This window comes from Electrona antarctica (assembly GCF_951216825.1).
Source record: "Electrona antarctica genome assembly, chromosome: 17".
Lineage (NCBI taxonomy): Eukaryota > Metazoa > Chordata > Actinopteri > Myctophiformes > Myctophidae > Electrona > Electrona antarctica.
Genome location: NC_136798.1, coordinates 5,744,758 through 5,768,903, shown reverse-complemented (window position 1 = coordinate 5,768,903; position 24,146 = coordinate 5,744,758). Strand labels below are relative to the sequence as shown.

The window sequence follows — 24,146 nt, the reverse complement described above, 5'->3', positions numbered from 1 at the left end:
TATATTTACCCAGGGTATCTGGGCTAAGCTCAAGAACTTGTTTCCAGCCAGGCCCTGCTCATAGAACATTTCATCGTAGTGGTTCAATGCCTTGTTCAAGGGCACTTCAGCGGTGGTAATTTGAACGTGTCGGACCGCTGATTCGAACTGGCGACCTTCCGGTATCAAGACCGCTCCGCAATCCGTTCGGCCACCGCTGCCACAGAGATGGAGTACTTGTAGAGAGGCTGGGGAATTGGGAATTGGCTATACTAAATTGGGACTTGAAGGGGAGAAAATGTTTTTCTTTTTTCTTGAAGGGGCATGTTTTGCACAATAACAGTCTTTTCATTATGTCTGCCCACGATCTCTGTGATTCATACAGTATGTTTACCTCAGTCACTGATACTAAAATCTGATATTTTATTTGTATTTATTCTATGAACCTGTGACTTGACACCCATACTGTTATAAAACGGAAATAAAAATATTTTGAAAAGAAATATAGCCTATTCAAAAGTAGTTATAGGATATTACATTTTTCATAATTTGTTCAAAAATGTCAGATAAGCTCAGCTCATAGATCAGCTATTTTGGAATCTGATGTATAAAATAATGTTGTTTGGTGGTTAAGTGGTTAAACAGATTTTGATGCTTTATTATTTGCTGGACGTTTGGAGTGAGTCATTCGATGAAACCGGTATATGATTTGTGGTCCCTCTGACCTTTTCAACCCATTCGATGAAAGTGCATGGACTTGAGATATGACTACTAGTAAAAGTGTACAAAAATCCATAAATTGTGCCATTCACGTATAAATCTATTGGCTCAACTAATAATAACCTATATAATCTAATAGACAGAGACACAGATTTGCACAATGTCTCAGCTCAAAATACACCCCCAAAAATACCATAGAAAATTTTAATAAATAAGATTTTGATTTGACCAAGGACCAGATTGGGGGGGATTTTGGATGGATGTCTCCATGCCTGCTTTGCAACACCATAGGGATCCCCCTGTAATCCGGAACTGAGGGGAATTCTTCTGGACATCTGGTCACAATTATGCTTATGCTAATATGAATGCATTGCACACGTCTCTGTGTGTACGCGTGTGTACGTACGTCTGCAATCCACGTAACTCGAGAACCGTTCGCACCACCAACTTCAAATTATGTTCTGACATCTGCTTATACTCCATATTTGGGCATGCCTGACAAATAACTCCATATGGGCATAAAAGGGATACAGACTTAATAACTGTGTGAGGCATGCATTTCCAACTCCATCGTTCCAAGTAGGCCAGTGTCCAACGAGCACCGCTCTAGCACTAAAATAATTCGACATAATGTGTAAGACAAAGACATAGCTTAACATTTTGACCTGAGATCAGATTCTAAAAATGTCCTGAGAGTTTTCTGAAAAAGCTATGTTTCTATGTCAGTCGTTCTTCGATTTTTCAAAAATAGCAGACCTACAAGCTGTGGCGCGCTATGATCTTGTAGATCTGCTATTTTTCAATAGCTAAAGCATAACATAATGCTAACACCAAAAGGGGTTCCCGCCCAAAATGGGTTAACATAGACTACTGCATGGTATTGCACAGGGCCAACTTTGTAAAAGTGCCAAGTTCGCCAGTGTAAAACTTTGTAAAAGTGCCTGCATCCAGTTCGCAAAAGAGCACAGCTCTCTGATATTTTCCCAATATCTTAAGCTCTTTCGTAAACAGTAAAAAGTTTTATCCAGGGGCAGGATACAGCTGTAACTTTATTTACTTTTTATTCTTTTACAAAAACATATAATTTACATATACCCTTTAAGAAATCAGTCACAACAACTCATACATCAAAAGGTTTTCTGACTCCCAACTTTTAACCGTATCTGAATCTTCTCTTCGAGTTATGTATATCTGAATCTTCTCTTCGAGTTATGTATATCTGAATCTTTTCTTCGAGTTATGTATATCTGAATCTTCTCTTCGAGTTATGTATATCTGAATCTTCTCTTCGAGTTATGTATATCTGAATCTTTTCTTCGAGTTATGTATATCTGAATCTTCTCTTCGAGTTATGTACTGTATATCTGAATCTTTTCTTCGAGTTATGTATATCTGAATCTTCTCTTCGAGTTATGTATATCTGAATCTTTTCTTCGAGTTATGTATATCTGAATCTTTTCTTCGAGTTATGTATATCTGAATCTTCTTTTCGAGTTATGTATATCTGAATCTTCTTTCATTTATAAAGTAACATATATATGCTGTTGGGCAAAAATATAGGCTGTTGGGATGTGAATTATCGATTAATGCATTAGTTAATTGATACGTTTTGATAAGGTTATCAATCGATTAACCGGTTAGTTGATAAGCAGCGTTTTTGTAAAAAATCTGAGAGTCTTAATTTCCCTCAATGTCTAACATACAAATCTACATTTTGCTGATATACAGAAATAATACAAAAGGCACATTATATTCCTCAATCAAATATTTATTTGACCATTGACGATACAGGGCCAGGCAATGGCATCTTTGTATGTGCTTTCCAATAATAGAACCGCATAATTTTCGATTAATTACAATTAGTTATTAACTATTAACGACTACCGACTCATTTCTTATCGGCGATTAACGATTAACTATATAACATCCCTAAAACCCAGAAATACCTACAGTATAATAATAATAAATAATAATACAACTTTATTTGTATAGCACCTTTCATGACATGAAATGCAGCTCAGTGCTTTACAGAGCAATGAAAAAAGAAAAGAAAAAGAAAAGCAAGGCATAAACATTAAAAAAACAAGAGCAGTAATGCAATACAGTGAGGACATGAATAACAAAAAAGATTAAAAGATCAATTAAAAGCAAGAGTGTAGAAGTGAGTCTTGAGCTGCGCTTTAAAAATGTCTACAGAGGCTGCCTGTCGAAGGTACAGTGGGAGTTTGTTCCACGCCGTCGGCCCGTAGACGCAAAACGCTGCTTCCCCGTATTTTTTAGTTGCCATTTTTTTAGGCAAAGCGAGCAGGCCCGCAGTGGAAGACCTTAGGGGGCGGTTTGGGACATATTTAGGCAGGCAGTCATGTAGGTAGGAAGGTGTGAGACCATTGAGAGCTTTATAAACAAGTACAATCATTTTAAAATCAATCCTAAAAACAACCGGAAGCCAGTGCAGTGAAGCCAAAACTGGAGTAATATGTTCTCTCATCTTAGTTCTAGTTAAAACTCTGGCTGCTGCATTTTGGACAAGTTGTAATCTGTCAGTTGTTTTCTTAGGCAGTCCAGAAAAAAGTGCATTGCAGTAATCAAGCCGAGAAAAACAAAGGCGTGGATTAGCGTTTTTGCATCGTCCAATGACAAATAGGCTCTGATTCGTGCAATATTTCTAAGGTAAAAAAAAGCAATCTTGGTAACATGATTAATGTGTGAATTAAAATTCAATTCAGAATCAATAATGACCCCCAAGTTCTTTACTGTACTGTTACTTTCTACAGTCAGGTTGCCAAGTCTAAGCAGTCAGGTTGCCAAGTATAAGCCCATAAATAATTATTTTCTTTTAAAGGAGCATTCAGTGATTTGGAAAAAAAACCCCGGTCCACCCGGTAACAAGATGTGCACAATGCACACGCTCTACAGTGGGGGAAGTACAACAGACCAACAGCACCAATGCCAGCCACACTCGATCATGATTGGAGGAAGGCACCTCTCATCCTGATTGGATGAAAGCTTTGCCACCCAAAGCCCAAACCGAAACTAGGGTTTTTTGACCCCAGGGGCTCACTGGGGACAGGGAGGAACTCCTTATATGGTCAGCACACTTTATAGTAGGGAGGATTATCCAAAAAATAAGTGATAGTTGAATTAAGTGAAATCACTGAATGTACCTTTAACAGATGTCAAGTGTAATATAGATTATCACCAGACAGTCATACACAATGAATTAGTTTTGATGTATGTAATTCCCCATACCAGATAAAAGACTTAATTGTACTGTGATCAAAACATGTTTTGTTCTATTTAAAGCTTTCTATTTCTTGCTAATTATGACAGCTGCTGTCATAATTAGCAAGAAATTAGCTATCTGAAGGAAAGTGCAAATTAAATTACACTGTACCACTTTCGAGAATGAAGGATGTATCAAGATAAAAGATTGACATTAATGCCTTTCCACTCTTGTACAGTAGAACTGAATGATTGGCTTGTTGGTTGTTATGGAGCAAAGCAAAGCAACGTTCTTTGTTTACCCAGAGAAGTGGACTAAGCTCGAGATGCTTGTTTACAGCCACACCCTGCTCATAGAACATTTCATTTCATGATCTTGATAGATCTTCGTCAGGTCAGTACGAAGATATATCAAGATCGAAACGTTGTCGTTTAATTCAATGAAGTAATTATTTACCAAAAGAATGGTGTGCGGGCCCTACCTCCTTCCATAACGGCCTTATTGGCCCTGCACCCACTGTCGAGGTGCCTTATTGGCCCTGCACCCACTGTCGAGGTGCCTTATTGGCCCTGCACCCACTGTCGAGGTGCGTGTAAATAAGTATGCTCTGGCTTGTTGGTTGTGTCATATAAGTGGCTTGGTTCTGTCCATAATAATATGCTTGTAATCAACTATTGATTGAGTAATTAGTAGAGCAAATGTAGCGTGTGTTTAAGACAGAGTTTTGTACCTTGTGCCTGATTTGCTTCGATCTGCATGACTCGGTTTCTCTCTGTTCTGCTGATTTCTGTTTTATAATCCTGGTTTATTATCTTGCCTTAAAACACATTTTGGGCGTGAACCCCTTTTGGTGTTTTAAACATTGTTATAATTTAGCTATTGAAAAATAGCAGACCTACAAGCTCATAGCGCGCCACCGAGTGGCGCGCTATGAACTTGTAGGTCTGCTATTTTTGAAAAATCGTGAAAATATTTATTTCAGAAAACTGGAGGATTTAGAAGATTTTTTTTTAATTTTGAGGTCAGGCCTAATTCCTAAATGGATTAAGCATTGGAAAGTACCATTCGGACTCAGGTCTACCAGGAACCATGACCATGTTTAGCAAGAAGTCACATTCTATCAGGAGAAAGTGTTATTTCATCGTGTAAGTATACGTGTGTATACAGTACATGATGACATAGCACATACTGTAATAACTGCATAGTATGATGAATGGATCGAGCGTCATTTCTTAGTGATTTTACATTGATTGATGGGGTCTTACAATGCAGCTTCTTTGCCTTTCATTTATTCACCATTTTACTCATTTTAATTTATAAATGTTATCCCGGTAACATACAGAACACAGAATATTCTGTAGATGCACTAAGTGGAGCACATACCTCCGCCAGGCCGGATGGCCTACCCATGGCTGTGTACGTTTTGGGTTTTAACTTTTAGGACTCGAGGAAGCTGCAATGGGAAACAGCGTTTATATGACCTACAGTTAAACCTTTTGCATAATGCATATACAGAAGTGAAATCAAATCACTTTTGGTGATTCATTCTAGAGGCCCTTTGATGTTGTGTCATTATATATAGAACTGAATGTAGCACGTGCCTCCCTTCAATCAGCTGGTCATGGGCTAGGTCAGGGGTGGGCAACTTTGACGATGGAGAGGGCCGCTATATTTCCACACTCACTCCCTAGGGCCATATATTACTGTCGTTGCAAAATTAGCCGATCTACAAGCTCAAAACGCGTCGCGCTGCGACACGTTTTGAGCTTGTAGATCGGCTATTTTTGCTATATTCGAATTGAAATGTTTAATTATTTTTTGCTATTTTTTAATTGGAATCCTGAAAATTAACATTTTTATGTAATTTCAAATGCCTTTAATTATACTTGTGTTGAAGCAATGAGCTACTAATTTAGACTGAAGTAATAACAGCTGGTCATGTTTGCATGTTGTGGAATAGTAACAGCTGAAACCAATATTATATCAGTATTCTGACATTAACCTGAGGGCCACATTAAGTGAAGGTGGGGGCCGCATGTGGCCCCCGGGCCGCCAGTTGCCCACCCATGGGCTAGGTGCTAGCCACCCATGGGCTAGGTGCTAGCCACCCATGGGCTAGGTGCTAGCCATGGTGCTGAAGTGACCATCAAGTCACAATCAGCTGGCAGCCAGCTGGCACAGTAGGATTTGTTTCCCTCTCCTCCCCGGGCCCAAGACCAGCTCACTTGTAAACAGAAGCAAGGGCTCAGGCGGATCAGTTCACTGTTGGAGAGGAGCAGAGCAGAGATTAGCTGACATTTTGACCTGAGATCAGATTCTAAAAATGTCTTCTACATCCTGACAGTTTTCTGAAAAAGCTATGTTTCTATGTCAGTCGTTCTTGTAGGTCTGCTATTTTTGAATGAGCTTGTAGATCTGCTATTTTTCAATAGCTAAAGCATAACATAATGCTAACACCAAAAGGGGTTCAAAAACGCTGCTAAAAACAGTAGTGTGCAGGGACATTTATGTTCAAAAAGAACAGAAACTACTCAAAGGAGTGCCGATAATCCTTTCATTACTACTAAGATGAATAATTAATGTTGCCTTTTCTCTTCTTCTGACTGCATGATTGATTATAGGCTATTTGTCAGAATAAAGGGTAACAGTAATATTTTAAATTAAAAAAAATCACGCTCATGTGATGTGAGGGGCGCTCTTATGATCATACATCATCACATTCCGGCCAATCACTTTTGGCGTCCTCACTTTTCTGTCCTCACTTTTTAACCTCACGTCATCGCTATGGAGTACACACAGACTCAAAAAGCTGGGCATAGCTTGGGCATAGCAAAAAAATAAACAAACTTGATCATATAATCCTTGTAGGCTATACAGTATAGTTATCAAATCAGATCTCTATGCTGCCTCCCCCTGGCCAGATGGGGCCCCTGATGGAGTGGAAAAGAACTAGTTGGAATAACGTGTTCCTTCCATGCGCTACGTCCAACCAGGGAAACTCCCCCCAGGTGACAGGTGAAAATAACTATAACAAACTAATTTGGCATTATGGCTTTCGTTTATGGTAAAGGGTGCCACAACGCCCACACCTCTAGGTGCAAATACCGGTGTCTGCATAATGGATATAGCGGGTGACGCTGGACCAAAATACCATTTAGGGACAGAGCAAGCTCCTATACTCGTAATTTTCGGGCAGCGGCTGACTTGCGGGCAGCGTTGCGGGTAACGGCAGGGGCGAAAATAGAGCCCTATAGTCTCTGCCACGTCTTCGGTGTGCTGGAGACAAAGACCATGTTGATGCTGTTGTAAGTACTAGAAACTAAACATCATGGGGTCTGCGGACCCCCAGAGGCCCTCCTAGGCCAACTAAATAATTAATAGTTTCAACCAATTTCCTTGAAATTCAGAAGGTTGAGAACCCAGGAGCCACAACAACAGTGTACAAGTAGGGAAAAATAATTGGCATATTACTAAGCCTTGAGTTTACCCATTAATAACAAGTGTGTAACAAGATGCAAAAAGCGGCAGGGAGCATCCAGGGAACAGAAGAGATATACGTAGATTGGACTTCCTGGAGGGATATTATGGTTAGGTTGAATAGAGTGCTGTTATGTGACTACTAGTATATGGAATAATGAGCTCTGGTGATTAGTTAGCCCAGCATATGGAATGGAATCATACTATTAAATAGCTCGAACCAGTGCTGGTTATTTAGTTAGGACCCGCTACAGTGGTGTTCGATACGTACTTAACCGGGATGTAGAAACCTCTACTTCAATGTTCTACGAGTTGCTTAGCCATTAGCCAGTTATTCTGTCTCATCTAGAAGACTCGTGCCAAAGGTAATAGAAGCTATTCAAGGTATATGGGTTGTAAAGCCAGATACCTTGGTTCGTATGTGTTGACATGTTGGAGATACCGCGTGCGTTGCTTGGTATCTGAGGTTTAGAGGCTGGGATCTGCCTTTTATGATGAGTGCAAGTCTAGTGTCACGATGATATCACCACTGTGTATATCCATCTTTGGGGTTTCTACATTAATCTGATGTCAGGGGCCCTGTCTAGAGCCCGGGCAGACTGCACTGCACTCCCTGTGGTAGTGTAGAAGTAACGCGTGTGTCGAATTTGACAGCCCATGGTGACAGTTTGTAATAACCTTCATGTGGTTTGTGGGAGGTTATACTTTTTTTTTTTTATTACACAAAAAATAATTTACAATGTCCGGATACCGTATAGACAGAAAAAATATCTTTTTGAGATCTGAGATTAGGGCGTCCTATCGGGTGATACCCTGGCTGGCCCTATTCCTGTTTATTGTGGCGATGGACCATGCTCCGAGACTCACAATCACTGGCAGGGAGGAGACTTCACACTGGTCCCGAGGCAGACTGAGTAGGATATGAGGGTGTGGAGGGCAGTGATCCGAGTTGGTGTCAACTAGTAAGCACTCTGGCATGGCATGGCATGGCATGGCATGGCATGGCATGGCATGGCATGGCATGGCATTTTTGCTCCAGTCACACTAGTCAATCCTGTACGGATTGATACCAGTCATTTGCATTTTCTCATCATACTGTTCTCTCTGTTTTCGGCTCCATATCTACTGTGATCAATACCCCCGACTGTCTCTGCTGCTGGTCTGGACCACCAGCGTGGACGAGGGAAAAAAAGACGAAGTTTATTGATATGAGAACGGATCGCATGGCTCCACAGCCTGGGAGCGCCTGTTGGGCAATCCTCGGTGACGCGCAAAAGTGAGACGTCGTCGAAAAACTCCCTCCCCTGTTTAGCTGATGAAAACGAAAATCTTAAAACGTTCATAACTCGCGATCTAAATCATCCCGTCTAATTATGAAAAGATATCCTGTGTTAGACGGCGCTCCGCGGTCCAGTCGCTAGTCGCGATAGATTTATTCTTACCTCCCGTTGTGGTCGATCGACTCTAGAGTGGTGTGGCTATTGTTAGCTGCTACACACACATCAACAACAACTTCCGGTCCGTCCGGAAAAGGGGTGTTTATAAATCGACTGGGCGCTATAATGTAATGGATTAAATAACCCTGAGTGATTAAAGTGTTAAGGACGGACAAAGATGATATTTTGTCCTAAATTTGTGAACACTGCAAACTCTCTCTGTAGTGAGTTGGTCAATCCATCTGAAATTGCGCATATGCATTGCATGGACCATTGGCACATGCAAAGACATTCCCAAATGTAAGCTGATTATTAGCATTCTTTTGCCACAGGATATGGGATCTTTAGTTGCAGTTCCGTATAGCCTGGACAGACTCCCATGCCATGGTTGTACTGGTCGTTGTTTGGCAGTCATGACCAATCAGTGGACTGGGATACAATTATGAATGCATCTCATGCATTTTTCTCCCTAGCGTAGCATAGCGGTTAATCAATCTGAAATTGCCCATTCACCAAATTCACCTCTGGCCTGCATGTTCTGAGGAATCAGATTTTAAACTTTTTCCAAAAGTAAGGTGTTTATTACACTTTTTGCCACATCATATGGGATCTGGTACGCTCCCTGCACAACAGGTGTGAATCTAGTCACACCCAAACCAGAGCAGGGTTGTAATTTTGGGTCCTGGGCCCTGCTGGTCCCTAGAATATTTGCATTTAACTTCAATTTCACTTTTGGACGTTTCTGCCTTTTATTTGATAGTATGTTGCTCCCTGTCTCACTAATAGTGAGACAGGGAGCAACATGAGGCAAATCCGCCGCCAGGCTCAGGAATCAAACCCAGGACACGCTTCCAACCAACCACTCATTCATTGGTGCCCCCAATTTCAGTTCTTTTATGCATATTTTCTCAACCACTGAATGTTTTTTTTGCAGATCCGGCAGTTAGTGCATCCGCCATACACACACACACACACACACACACACACACACACACACACACACACACACACACACACACACACACACACACACACACACACACACACACACACACACACACACACACACACACACACACAGCACCAAAGTGAATACAAAATAAATTAAAAGAAAACATGCAAGCATACGCTAAAAAATATGTAAGCACTTAGCACGCCCCCCCGCCTGAGGCAATCTGGGTACAACAGGCAAATTACTAGTGCCACATCAGGTAATCTATCCTTTGATGTTGGACCTTAACCGTTCACCAATTTATATAGTCGTCCTCTTCACATTTTCTCATTTATGTATCTGATGACAGACAAAAAAACGTTTTACTTTCTAATTATTTTCTAAATAGGCCTACTTTCTAAAAATTACAGTTTAACGGTGGGCAGATGTTCCTTTTCTTGATTTGATATGCTGAGCAGCACAACGCAAATGCACCACAATTAATGAATATACCAGTGGGGGCAGTGAAGCAATCACAACCAAGGTGGTTGTTGAAAACGGCATTGAATGAACACTGCATGTGTGCATGTTAACTAGAACTGCATTGGTTTCCTATACTTCAAGATGTTTTAGTCTGTTTGCAACACAACTCCAGCTCAGTGGCCTTGTGGTTAGAGTGTCCGCCCTGAGACTTAACTGGGAGGTCGGGGTTCAATCCCCGGCCGGGTCATAACAAAGACTCAAATGGGACCCAGTGCCTCCCTGCTTGACACTCAGCATCAAGGGTTGGATTGGGGGTAAGTCCCTGCGACATACTAGCGTCATGTCCAGGGGGTGTACTTGTACATCAAGCTGCCTCACGCTACAGAAACAGGAGATAGGCTCCTGCCCTATGGGCCTCATGGCTCTGCAAGGCTACTTACTTACAACACAACTCCAAATCAAACCAGGCATGTGTGCATGTGTACTGTCCGCTCATCTATCGGCATACCCTGAATAGTACCTCATAATCAAGGACACCAGTTGGCATGGGCAGTACTGCCATAAAGCTGTGACGAGTAGCCTTATGATGATTTTATGATCATTTGTGGGATATTAATATATTTTGTACAGTATGTTAATGTTATACATAGGTAGGTTGCTCACATTTGTCAGTAGTTTATTAGGAAATAAAGCGCAATGCTTTGAATAAATATATATGTCTAAGCAGAAAGACAAACCTCTTTGCAACATTTTGAACTACTAATACTAGGATGGATGAGCCTTTATCGATCCCCCTGGGGAACATCCCCATGCATGTGCCTCAATGTTTGTCAGTCAGCAAGTACAATTGTGTTTTCAGTTATAGAGTGTAAAGGTGTCAAGTGCCAGTCCAATCTAAATTCCTTTCTTCTTCTTCTTCTTCCTCCTCCCTCCTCCCTCCTCCTCGGTTCTTGACTGCTACGCTTACATACCTCTCCTGCATTTCAATCTTACTGCTGTTGCCTCTCCGGGGATCAATATTGCCTTGAGCATTCACCTAAATGAAACACACAAACCCGCAAACGTTGTTACCAGCTCAGCTCCATTTAAAATGTCAAAATGTCTGCTGTGAAAATGGACTTAACCAACAGCAAATGTAAATCACCTGGCTAATCCTAAAGTAATTAATTATGGGCAACAGATGTTGTACAGGTGTTATTGCACAAATTGTCAGGGATTGGTGAACTGTGCACTGCCTCTCTATACGTCCTCTGGGGGATTTAGCCTGTTTGTGGACACAAAGAATGAGCGATTAGGCAGTCCAGGTGTCCATGCTGCTCATCTTGGTAGGTGTGAGGTGTTGGTGGGGAGTATTCCTCGCTACTCCCTCGTTATTTGGGCTGCTCGTTGATTGCAAATGGTTGTGCTTCCTGCCAGGACATTAATTGAATTGACCTCATGTTCTTGTAATTCTAGATGTGTAATCAGGGACAGTTTGGCATGAAAAGCAGCAGGACTAGTCCTCCTGACGGGTCTTACACGTTCAACATTGATAAAGGTTTTCTGTGGTTTGTGCAGCTGATCAGCTGTGATACCAAGAATATATCCCATTAGACAAGGATCAGCAGGTCGCTGCTGAAATAATGAAACGGACTGAGATACATCTATATGACGTGATACTGTGTGTAGCTTGTCTTGTGATGTCTTAATCCGAGATGCAGTAGATCTCACAGTTAATTGTCACCTTAGACATGACTGGTTTGGCCTTTTGAAGTTTATTTCACAACCATCATGTAAGCATGAAATCCATATAGTTTCGACCTTTTCTCTCTGTGAAGATGCTCCACTGCTGATGTGAGCTGACTAGAACAGCTGCAGCTTTCACCTCCTATGTGATGTTGGGTCTATATAGGTGTGCTAATCTGCAGATGCATTTCCTGTGATGAGAACATGATGAATTCCTTTAGAAGGCTCTGATTATTCTTAGAAAATGGACTCAAAACAATAACAATTGGGGGTTTGTTTTGTTTGACCACATGAACCACATCAGATTTATTTGAACTGTGCCACATATAATATATTTCACAAAATATTTATTCATTGTTATCCATTTAGAGCAAGCAAATAGATTTTTGTATCTGTTATTGTTGGAAACAAAGTGTTATGTATTTTTTTTTAAAGGCACAAAATGTACAAAATGACCCGCACTCCGTCTGCACTTGCAATATGAACACTTTTATTATAATGTAAGCAACTTCAGGCATCTGATGTTATCTGTTATCTGTTGTTGTTGCCACTGTAAGATTTTTCTTCTTGCTTTTGTATTTTTTTCCTTTGAAAATAGTATATATCTTAAATGACAGTGGGTCGGGTTGGATTATGAAACTAGATTAAATACTAGGCTACTGAAGATCAGAAATCCACTGGAGGACAATACATGAGAAGCAGAAAGGCAGACATACACAGACATTGATTCTGAAAGGCTCAAAGGCTGCCCCCCATTTCATGTATTATTATATGTAGATTATATTATATTATATGTACAAGTGAGGCAGAATCATGAGGTAACAATCCCCCTGGCTGTGTAAAAGAGGCTGTTGAGTTCATCATTCGGTGAGCCGAGAGGGTTATCGTTTGCAACGTGCCATCTCTCTAGGTCCTACTACACTGTTCCAGAACTGGGAAGTGAGCTGGAAAGATTATCCCTGACCACTCTCACTCTAGAAAACAACTTCTTCCAAAAATGAAAAACATTTTTCATGTGGAGGACCCCCAGAATTATCTGTAGATGCATTTTCCTGTGATGAGATGATGAATTCCTTTAGAAGGCTCTGATTATTCTTAGCAAATTGACTCAAAAGTCCACTGGAGTACAATTTATGAGACATACAGTACACATACATTGATTCTGCTCAAAGGTTCTAGGTTGCTAAGCAACAGATAACGGGGGGTACAGGCTTTAGTTCCGACACACCAAAGTTCCGACACGACAGTCATTAGACCGACAACCTACCCCTAGTACCCCAAACCCTAACTAACCCTAACCGCAAGCACGACGCAACGCATGCCGGACCAACGCATGTCGGGAGCGACTAGTGATTTCCGCATGTCGGACCATTGGTGTATCGGATAAGCGTGCGTACCCCGATAACCGGAAATGAACTTGAAGTGAACATTTCGCCTGCCGTCCGCCTCCACGTTATCAGATTCATAAAATTACATTGATTCTTTTCCCAGATTGCCTTTTTGGTCAAAACAAGCTTTATCCAACGGCCCATAACTAAAGAACCGATGATCGCGGTAACATAACTTATTTTCCGTGTGAAAGAAAAGACCATTGTCCGTCACAACACAGCATTTTTGAGTGGTGCATCCACTCCCTTACGGAGCTATGTGTGTGGGTGGGTGGCTGGCTGGCTGGCTGGGTGGGTGCCTGCCTGGCTGGGTATGAGCACGAAAACAGCATGGTTGTTTTTCACCACCTGTGCCCAACCTAACACACACACAAACACACACATATTTCGGGTGTGCCAGTACAGTACAGTACAGTACAGTACAGTACAGTACAGTACAGTACAGTACAGTACAGTACAGTACAGTACAGGGCACAGTAGAGGGACCGGCACACGGTAACTCTGTCATTTCTCAACCGTTTCGGACGCGGGGCGGCACGCCGGAACCGGCCCGGCCCCCTGGGCGCGTTCCTGGGGGTCTGGAACCCCCCCCCCCCCGGGAACCCTCACACGGAGTTGCACCACTCACTTCACACAGGTGTGATTTTTTCTTTTACATCCGGTTCACATCTTGGGTCCCGGTGGGCCTTCAAAATAAGGGTTTTCACTGAAAAACACTGGCAGTGGCTAAGAATTAATTAATTAATACCAGGCAGTGAATGTGTTAAAATAATGTTGCTGTTTTTATTTATTTTTTATTTTTTTGCGTGCTGGTACCCCTAGGCAAAGGTCGATGAAACTCCATTTACCATTTACCTACTTGCTGTGCCCTGAAGCCCACAATCATCTCTATTGTCTCTTTGGTGTTGAGAGCGAGGTTTCTGTCCCTGGCATCACCTCACCTGGGATTCAAACTCCTGTGTCTAGGCTCCTGCTTATTCACCATCACCCATCAGTGATCAGGCCGATGCGGGAGGGAGCCGAGCACACAGCCCTGGGGTACCCCAGTGTTTACGGTCTGATTTGCGGCGGAGGTGGTGTACATTTTCGCCGCCTGGGTCCTGCCCGTCAGGACATTCAGGATGCAGTTACAGGTGTTTATTCCCAGGACCCGCATGGGCTTAATGGGGCTTAATGGGGCTTAATTCCCATAGAAGCAGACGAGCTGCTTCTATGGGAAAGCCATAGGTAGATGTACATGTTCACACCATCTACAGGAGTAGAGTTCAAAAGTTTAGATTGGATTAGGGAACAACAAAGGGAGGAAGAAGAGGGAGGTAGAGATACTTTAGCGGACATGCCTTCAGAAAACCTTCCTGTTTAGGAAGGTTTTTGACTTCCTTCACTTTGGGACAAAACAGCAATTTCCCAGAGATTATTTTTGAGGTTTAGTCAACTACACTGGACAGTGGACACAGACAGCAATGTCCTGCTATAAGACAGAGTAAAATAAACAATTGTGGTAAGTTAAATGGACAGCATTTTTTAGTTTATTTGGATTGGTTTCTTATCTCTTTCCTTGGTGCACTGCCATGTTATTGGTATATGTTTTATCCTTCACTTTTGCTTATATTGCTTGTCTGTAGCACTGCATGGAATGCAAACAATGCCACAACAACAGTGTAGCTGCAGGTCATGTAGGTCATGTGTATTGCAGTACAATCCAGTGTCTAATGGCAAACAAATGGCAAATTCATGTGCTTTGTGCTTCTGTGTGTACAGTATGTGTTGCGTGGTGAAGAATGTCACTATTCATTGAAAGGTCAGTGCCTGGACTGAGAAACACTTTACTCAGATGTCCTGATCATGTTTTTTGCTCCCGATCCGATCATTTCTTTTCAAAATCTTTTTTTATTTTCGTTTTATAACAGTATGGGTGTCAATGGGTTCATAGAAAAAAATAAAATATGAGATTTTAGTATCAGTGACTGAGGTAAACAAACGTAGCCTACTGTATGAATCACAGAGATCGTGGGCAGACATAATTGTGCAAATTATGTCTGCCCATGTTATTGTGCAAAACATGCCCCTTCAAGACAAAAGAAAAACATTTTCTCCCCTTCAAGTCCCAATTTAGTAAAGCCAATTCCCAATTCCCCAGCCTCTCTACAAGTACTCCATCTCTGCTAACCCCCACAATCAGTCATTGCCGAGGGTGAAGACCGATCCGATCATTTCTGATCATATTTTTATAGAACATCACAATAGTACAATATCCAAAATCACAGACCATATCCAGTCTAATATCATAATATGGAATATTGATTTTAGGGATGTCCTGTTCATGTTTTTTTTTGTTCTGAAAAATAAACATTTTGGAGTTAGGTGGTTTCTGCCCGACAGACAGCATACGGTATGCACCATAATTTCATTAGATGTTTAAATGCCAATAACCTTTTACAAAATTGGATTTAGTCAGTAGATTGAGAGGAGGTTTTCAGGGGGGGGGGGGGGGGGGGATGATTAAAAGAAATGATTAGGCAACAGTTCTCCTCTGTCTTTCCCTGGGTTCACTGTGTTGATATACTTTTACGCCCGATTGATCTTTGGTTGTAGGATGGTGCTAAAAATATATTAGTTGACAAAGAAATCGTTGTTTGACCTTCACTTCCTAAGAAGCTTCCAGGAATGCCTGTCCTTCCTTTAGTGCTCGGTAGCTTAATTCCTGATCATTATCAAACTCCTGAGGCCCCCAAATATATGTGATTAATGTTTAATGTAGCCCCCGTGACACAACTTCAAAGTGAAGTGATATCACAATATCTCTGCTGTCTCGGCAGAAACCACTTTACTACAAAATGTTCATTTTTCAGGAAATGAGAATATATTTCTTTCAGGAAATGAAGAAAACCTTATATTTTTTAAAACAAAGCAATACTGCCTCATCAAAGTTGGTATTGTGACTTTGTATATTGTCAATTACTTGCATGAGAGGGGGAGAGGTGGTGGAGTCTGCTGCTTAGCAGACAGTTTGAGGTCAGTAGGTTCCCAAGATGGGGTCCGGGGACCCCTAGGGGTCCTTGATGGAGTTCCAGGGGGTCCCCAGCTAAATGATAGTTTGGAACCAAATGGACCCTTATGGGTCTGTAACTCAGAGAGTGTACAAATGGAACCAGATGGACCCGTGAACCCTAACGGGTCCATTTGGTTCCATTTGTACACTCTCAGAGTTAAATTAACGTTGATTGTACAATATAAATTGGGGGTCCCAGAGATAGAAATGCCATTAAATGGGGGTCCGTAGACTAATGCATGTCAAACTGGGCGTCCTTGAACTTAAAAATCTTCTCTTATGGGGGTTCCCTGGCATATCTCTTCAAATGGGGGTCCGCTGGCTAATTAGTGTCAATTTGGGGGTCCTTGACATGAACCACTGGTTTGAGGGACTCGGTGGTGCAGTAGCTAAATGGATAGTGTACTGAACACGTAATAGCAATATCCTGGATTTGTGCTGAGCTTTTTACCTCTCTACATTGTTCGACTGTCCTTCGCAAGTTTGCATACGCCTCGAATCACTCATCCGATCAACTTCACACTGTGCAAGGGTGGAAGCCAAGGCTACATTGGCCTAGTGCACAATAGAACAATGGCAGGCCTAGTTTCATGTGTTTACTGTTGTCACCCTCCACTCCACAGCAAGCCTCTGATGCTCCCCGCCAGCGGCTCTGATGGAGAACAAGACCTGGCCTCACGCAGCGGCGTACGTCCCTCACTACCTCCTGCGCGGGGACCCCTTCGCCTCCAGACTCTCCCACGAGGCAGACATCTTAGCGGCCGTGTACATTTGCATCATAGGTCAGTAGCCGGAGCAACCGTGTGTTTCCCTGCGCTGTTCTTTCAGAGCCGTCGACAGAGCGCTGAAAGAGATTTCTGAAGGGTTATTTTGGGTAACAATTAAAACAAAAAGGTTTTTTGTCAAAAGGTTAAATCACTATATTCTGATGGTAATCATTGCTATAGAGCAGTGATTCTCAACCTGTGGTACGTGTACAACTGGTGGTACTTGAGCCTCTCTCTGGTGGTTCATAGAGGAGTCGCCCAAAAAAGGAAGTTAAACGAAAGTGGAATGAAATATTTATATTACTACAGGTAGGTAGTTATTTTGACCAACCAATTGGTTATAATATGCTCTCCAGCCGTGCTGAAAGTGGGCACGACAGCACACCTAGCCGTTAATAGAAGATTTGAGAAGGGATTAATCACATTAGAAACATCATCAGTTGTGCTGATTAGACAGAGTTTCATTAGAGAAGCAGCATTATTGGGGCAGCGGTGGCCTAAGGGTTAGAGGAGTGCCCTTGTTGCCGAAGGGTGGGGAAGTGATTTTCATCACTCACCCAACACCGCTGAAGTGCCCTTGAGCGTGTGTGTGTGTGTGTGTGTGTGTGTGTGTGTGTGTGTGTGTGTGTGTGTGTGTGTGTGTGTGTGTGTGTGTGTGTGTGTGTGTGTGTGTGTGTGTGTGTGTGTGTGCAGGGCGTTGCTGAAAATGAGCACCTGTGCTTTCCCTGGGTAAATAAAGAATTAAAAAAACAACAACAAATGTATAGAAATACAAATTAAAATCAAGGACTTTGAATAGGATGGGCCAGGTCTACGCTCCTGTATTTTAACATAAGTTATTATGGTGGTACTTGGGAATAAAAAGGTTGAGAACCACTGCCATAGAGTGTTTGTTCAATTACAGGGGTCTCCCCGTCTCTCCAGCGCTTTAATAAACAGAAAATCACACCCTGTCAGGTGTAAAGGAGCGACTTGGACACTCATGCATGAAGGAAGCATGAGTTCAAGTCTGTTGCTCTCCCCAGGTTGGCGAAGGGTGTGTAGAGTCCAGGTTCACATTAGATAATTGACACAGGGGTGAAAAATGGGTTACAATTTTAGAGAAAAAAGGAAAATCAGGTAGGTTTTCAGGTACTGTAGGTGACAACATTTGAGCCAATCAGGAGAGAGTATAGCTATTTATCAGCTTAATTTTTTATAGTGTTCCAGTTCCAATTTTGTCTGCTAATTTCTTTGTCATCACTTACAATTCCACTTGTTTAATCTGTATCCTCCTGACTGAGTTATCTATCCTGATTGGATACATAATCAGGCCATGCATGATTGCATGTGCACCACTAGTGCGTAGCTTTGTGTGTTTTGAATAACTCACCGACGGTAGAATAAGCAATTAAGCAACATTTTAGTTTGATTGCTAAAGTCACCAAACTTCACCTTTACGTTGCCTGAATAGATTGAAAGCTTGATTACATTGAGTTCTAGGCTTCGTACACACCTAGGCTGCGTACACACCTAAAGAACAAATGTTTGGTCCGTGTGCGATGCCTGATTGCTATTTGATTGCTGCTCCAATTCATTTTCAATGGGAGTCACGTCGTTTGATCGGACAAACCTGTCCGATGTGGGGGCGGAGGGCACAACAAACACATCGGACACCTTGTAGTCAAAACAGCCAACGAACAGGGTGGGACTTCAGATCGGACAGAAGGGTGGTTTTTAACCGCCAACTAATAGGAGAGAACTTCCGTTCTTGACAGCACTGGGTGGGGTTTAGGCTGTAGTCTTCTGAGTTACGTGACACAGACTATATCGCTTGTTTGTATGTCTTCTTTTGGCTACGGCCGTGCGTAACTTGGAGAGTCCAAGTTGCGCAGGGCTGTCTCCAGTGAGAGTCCAGTCTGGTACTAAGTTCTATTCTATATACAGAAATACAGGACGATAGCCAAAATAGCCGTCGGGCCTCGGCAGTTGTGAGGCTGCATTAATAATTAGTTCTAAAAGCAAGTCTTTTTTACGTGGATCACTATTGATTTTAATAGTAGACGCATATATGTCTATGAGTAGCCTAGAGTAGAAATGTAATGGCAGCGTACGAGGTTCACATGCGCAAATATAACAGATGTACAAGTTATCGACACGAATGGTACTTATGGTATGCTACACGATGTAAGCTTGTAGATCTGTTTATTTTAAGCATGCGCCACCGCCACCACGCAAAGTTATGACGCGCGCACATGTGGGGGGAGAGACCCGATATATTTTATAGCTCTATGGGAGAGACGCAGACAGAGAAATATTTAAAATCATCCTGTCTCGCTCTAGCGCACGGCCGCACGCATAAAGAGCCAATGGAGCAAATGTTAAATAAGCTACACAGGTGGTCCTAAATGATGAATTGATTACATCACTATAGCAAAAGACGTGTTATAGGTCAACTGCAGCGCAGCTGGGGAGGCATACTATGGTCCGACGGAGCATTGGTTCGACATGCAATGCAACCATAAGATGGCATGGAAATGCCCGTCGATTTGATGCGCAGAAATAACATAGGCCTATATCGAATCAGGTTAAGGTGCACACATGGAAGAAAAGTCCTTTTTATCGGGATTCGGGGATACTTTGTTGTAGGCTATACGTCTCCGGTGAATTGTATGCACCAGCAGCAAGCACATTATTGTTCAAACACCTGCTCCTCTGTTCATCTGTTGTCTTATTTGGCTAATAAAATAATTATTAAGAATTAATGCAATTTCAAGTTGTTGCTGCCTGCAATCATGATTCATGTTGCTGTTCTCTTCTCTCTGTGTGACTGAAGGTTGCGCCCAAAAATTGTAGACAGTGATTTCCCCGAACCCCCTCATGTTATTTTTCCCTCCGTCTCTTTTCTTTTTTTCACTATTTGGTTCGCTTAACATGTCCACGTGTCATTTGTTTACATATTTGGTACGCTTTACAAAGTCCAGTGTGAACACCAAACGGACCAAAATCAAAATGCAAATATTTGGTCCTTGGTCCTTGATCCGGACCTTCAAGTGAACTTTGAGTGTGAAAAACGGCCTCGACAAACTACCGCTAGCTGCTGCTGCAGTCAAGAAAACTACACTGGACATATGTGCATCTATTTCCGCGTGTCGTAGCACCGCCCAAATCGCGCAAAGCATTGTGGGACATGGAGGCATCAAATCATAAAAATGTAATCAGTGGTCGGTCGGACAGATCTGTGTGTCCGAAAGGTGTGTACGAAGCCCTACACAACAAATGTTCGGTCCGTGTGCGATGTCTGATTGCTTTTTGATTGCTGCTCCAATTCATTTTCAATGGGAGTCACATGGTTTGACCAAACATTTTTGTTTGATGAGGGGGGAGCAATCGGCAATCAAACACAAATGTTTGATCAAACCATGTGACTCCCATTGGAAAAGCATTGTGGTGGCCCAAAAAAACTAAAAAACGACCAAACATTGCTTGATTGGTGTTTGGTACGTGTGAATGAGGCCCTAGATGTAGCAGCAGACATGGTTATAACCACCACTACTGTCTTTCAAAAGGGTGAGCTGCATATTCGATGTTTTCTGTGGTTGTGGTGGTCATTTTCTATGAATGTATTGAAGTTTCAGTAAGTAATTCCAGAGGTCTTTGTAGAAAGGGAAAAGTTTCCTAATGGTGTTGTAGACTTCACAGTGAGCAGGCCGCTCCAGGCTGTCAGGGGCATACAGTAGGCTTATAGCTGTTGGAGGTTGAGGAGCATAGAAAGAGAATTTCTGAAACGGGCAGATGGATCAAAGTCTCTATGCTTGTCAAGGGGGATCATGGTGGCATGTTTTCCCACAAGCCCCATAGTTGGATTGAAGACCATGTTTTCACTGGGAACATGTGTTCCATCAGTGGCTCTCAAGTTCGTGTAGGCTTCCACTTAGCGTGGGAATAGTACTGGGAACCCTTAACACACAAAATGAAAACAAAACAAAGTTGTTTTTCCTTGAAAAGTTAAAGTATTATAGTGTTTCTTTAAGCAAACTGATATTGTACCTGCCAACATTTATTAAATAGCTACAGAAACACTGCTTTTTGAGTATGCAAATAATTACTTCTGACTTTTATGTCTGCAACCATTTTGTCATACAATACTAATTACCAGTAAGACACCTGAGGACGAGAAGCGACCTCGCCCCCTAAGGGGCGAGAAGCCTTGTCGCGTACACGCATCCGCCTGGGTGACGACCGGGGTGTCAGATCAACATGTACTGGCCATATATGGAGCGTGTCTTGATTGTACAGGGTTTGATGAGGTCAGATCAACATATGGAATGTCAGAACAGGTCAGCTTTGTTATTATTATTAATACCACCATGGCGGGGTAATCCTTCACAGACTGATCAGAATTCACAAGGAGACAATATGGCTTTGTGTTTATCTCACCATCAAAGATGTTCTTCTCTCTCAGTGGTGATGCTATCAGGTACATTTTTAAATGTCCTCTTTGGATTTAATTTAATTTAAATATTTTCTCCCCAATGTATTCATTCTGCCAGTTTCCTTTGAAACTGACAATGCCTGACGGGCAAGTGCCTCTGAGACCTTAGTGTCAACCCCTATATATATATATATATATATATATATATACACACACACACACACACACACACACACACACACACACACACACACACACACACACACACACACACACACACACACACACACACACACACACACACAGAATATACATACATACAGATTCAACCTAAATGAATGCAGTTCACTGTTAGTTTCTGGCCCATGGGACGTCTGCCCATCATTAGCGAGGCAGCTGACATCAGCCATAGCAGGAGGTCTCCTTGTCCCCGAGGATGGAAATGAATTATGAATTATGCTCTGCTGCTTTTACTCCAGCCATGTCTACCTTTCCCTAAAGAATAATGGCGTTCCAAGTTCTGAGAAGACTTCTGTATTCCTCCCACAAATCTCTGCAACTTATATTCATTGGCTGGGTTTCTCAAAGAAAGTTTGGGTCGCACTTTATAACTCTATGTTGTTGTCTTCATTTTGCTGATGCTCCACCTTAGCCAAAAGAACAGATCTACAAGCTGCCCACACTCCCAGGTCCCGACAGCCATGTGTTAATGGCGTGTAATATTATTATTTTGGAAAGGGGCACAATATATGAATCACCAAATCTTAGTTTAATTTCGTAGTTCATATAGCCTATTTAAAGAGATTAGAAAAAGAGGCTCTCTCTCTCTCTCTCTCTCTCTCTCTATATATATATATATATATATATATATAATAGAATATATGATTGTGGAAATAGGCCTACATATTTTAAAGAGGTTAATTAATCATAATCGGTGCATCTCAGTCTCTCTCTCTCAATAGAAACTGATAGTCACTCGACCATGCTCTCTCGCATTTAGAGAGAGAGAGAGAGATTTGATTTTAAAGAGTCCTTTATTGAGCACTGCTGGGTGATACAAACCATTTCAAACCCTCGACTACAAGTCTAAACTAGGTTCGAGCAAAAGAGGAACAGCCATCCTTCAAAGAAAACAATCAGAAAGAGAAAAAACAGCTCATCATGATCTCCCACTGTGCACAGAACTCCCTCAATTGCCCACTTTACACAGAACACATCGAGATTTTCCACCATCATTATGAGCACCGGGTCCACACAGCCCACCTCCTGCGCCCGGTTCCTTCGGCTCAGCCAAATGGCTAGTTTTGCAGTTGCAGATAATACATTGATTAGTGAAAGAACATGTTTTTTTGCCACTGTGTACAGAGAGAGGGAGAGAGAGAGAGAGAGAGAGAGAGAGAGAGAGAGAGAGAGAGAGAGAGAGAGAGAGAGAGATGTTTGGGCAGCACAAGTCACTATAAAATAGAACAAGCAATTAAGATATGATATTTCAACAAGATGTCTGGAGATCATAAAAAAGGGGAAAAGCAAAGGTGAGTGCAGTCAGTTGCCAATACAACAGGCGTAAGTAAGTTAGTAAGTAAGTAAGTAAGTAAGTAAGTAAGTAAGTAAGTAAGTGTAATAATTTCTTTATGTGCTTTGAATGTGATACTTCTCAGGGATGCTACCAGGTGATTCATGAATTGAATTGTGATGCTGTTAATGACAGGATGGTAATAGATCAGGATACCGTTTGTAAAGTGTTTAAAACCATACAGATCGATAAAGCGACAGGACGGAATGCACGCTTTCCTGTTAAAAACGTCTGCTGAGGAATTAGCCCCAGCCTGCAGGGCACAGGCTTTTCCAGCTGTCACTAGACTCACATACAGTGCCTGCGATTTGTAGAAAATCAGTGATAGTCCCAATCCCGAAGAAAGCATGTCCACTCGATAATAACGATTATAGGCCTGTGGCTATAACATCTAATGTAGTAAAATCACTGGAGAGGATCCATACATCCAGACATTCTGTTGCGCAAATTAGCTCAGTTAAATGTGAACCCCTTTATAATAAAATGTATTTTCTCTCTAGGAGACCTCAGCGTGATACTTAGCCAATGGCCATGGCTCAGCCATACAGATAGAGTAGACACGTTTATAGAGTGGTGCGATCTACACCATCTGAAAATAAATGTAAACAAAACAGAGGAGGTCATAGTGGACCCCAGGTCCATAGGAGACCACAGTACGATTAGTGTCCATGACCATAACATCAAACGGGTCCCCTCGTATAAATACCTGGGAGTGGTATAAAAATAAAATATAAAGTGTAGTAAATGACATAATAACAAGAATGACTGCTACATTTCAAAACACACACAATAACTCCTGAACAAAACAGACCTAAAAACCCAGATCTAGCACAGGGGTTCTCAACGTTTTTGGCCGGGGACCCCCGGAAATGCTTTGGCAATGTCTCAAGCTCTCAAGCTCATAGCGCGCCACCGAGTGGCGCGCTACGAGCTTGTAGGTCTGCTATTTTTGAAAAATCGTGAAAATATATATATTTT

General features: G+C 42.0%; 1 protein-coding gene across 1 annotated transcript in view; it reads left to right on the top strand.

Moving 5' to 3' along the window:
- Positions 1–17,065: 17,065 nt before the first annotated feature.
- opn5 (opsin 5) overlaps positions 17,066–24,146 on the top strand; it is a gene marked incomplete at its 3' end in the record, with an annotated part of 29,307 nt that continues 22,226 nt past the window's right edge. The window contains exon 1 of the mRNA XM_079525680.1: positions 17,066–17,196. Within this exon, the coding sequence (XP_079381806.1) occupies positions 17,070–17,196 (127 nt within the window). The 5' untranslated portion in view covers positions 17,066–17,069. The remainder of the gene's footprint in view (positions 17,197–24,146) is intronic.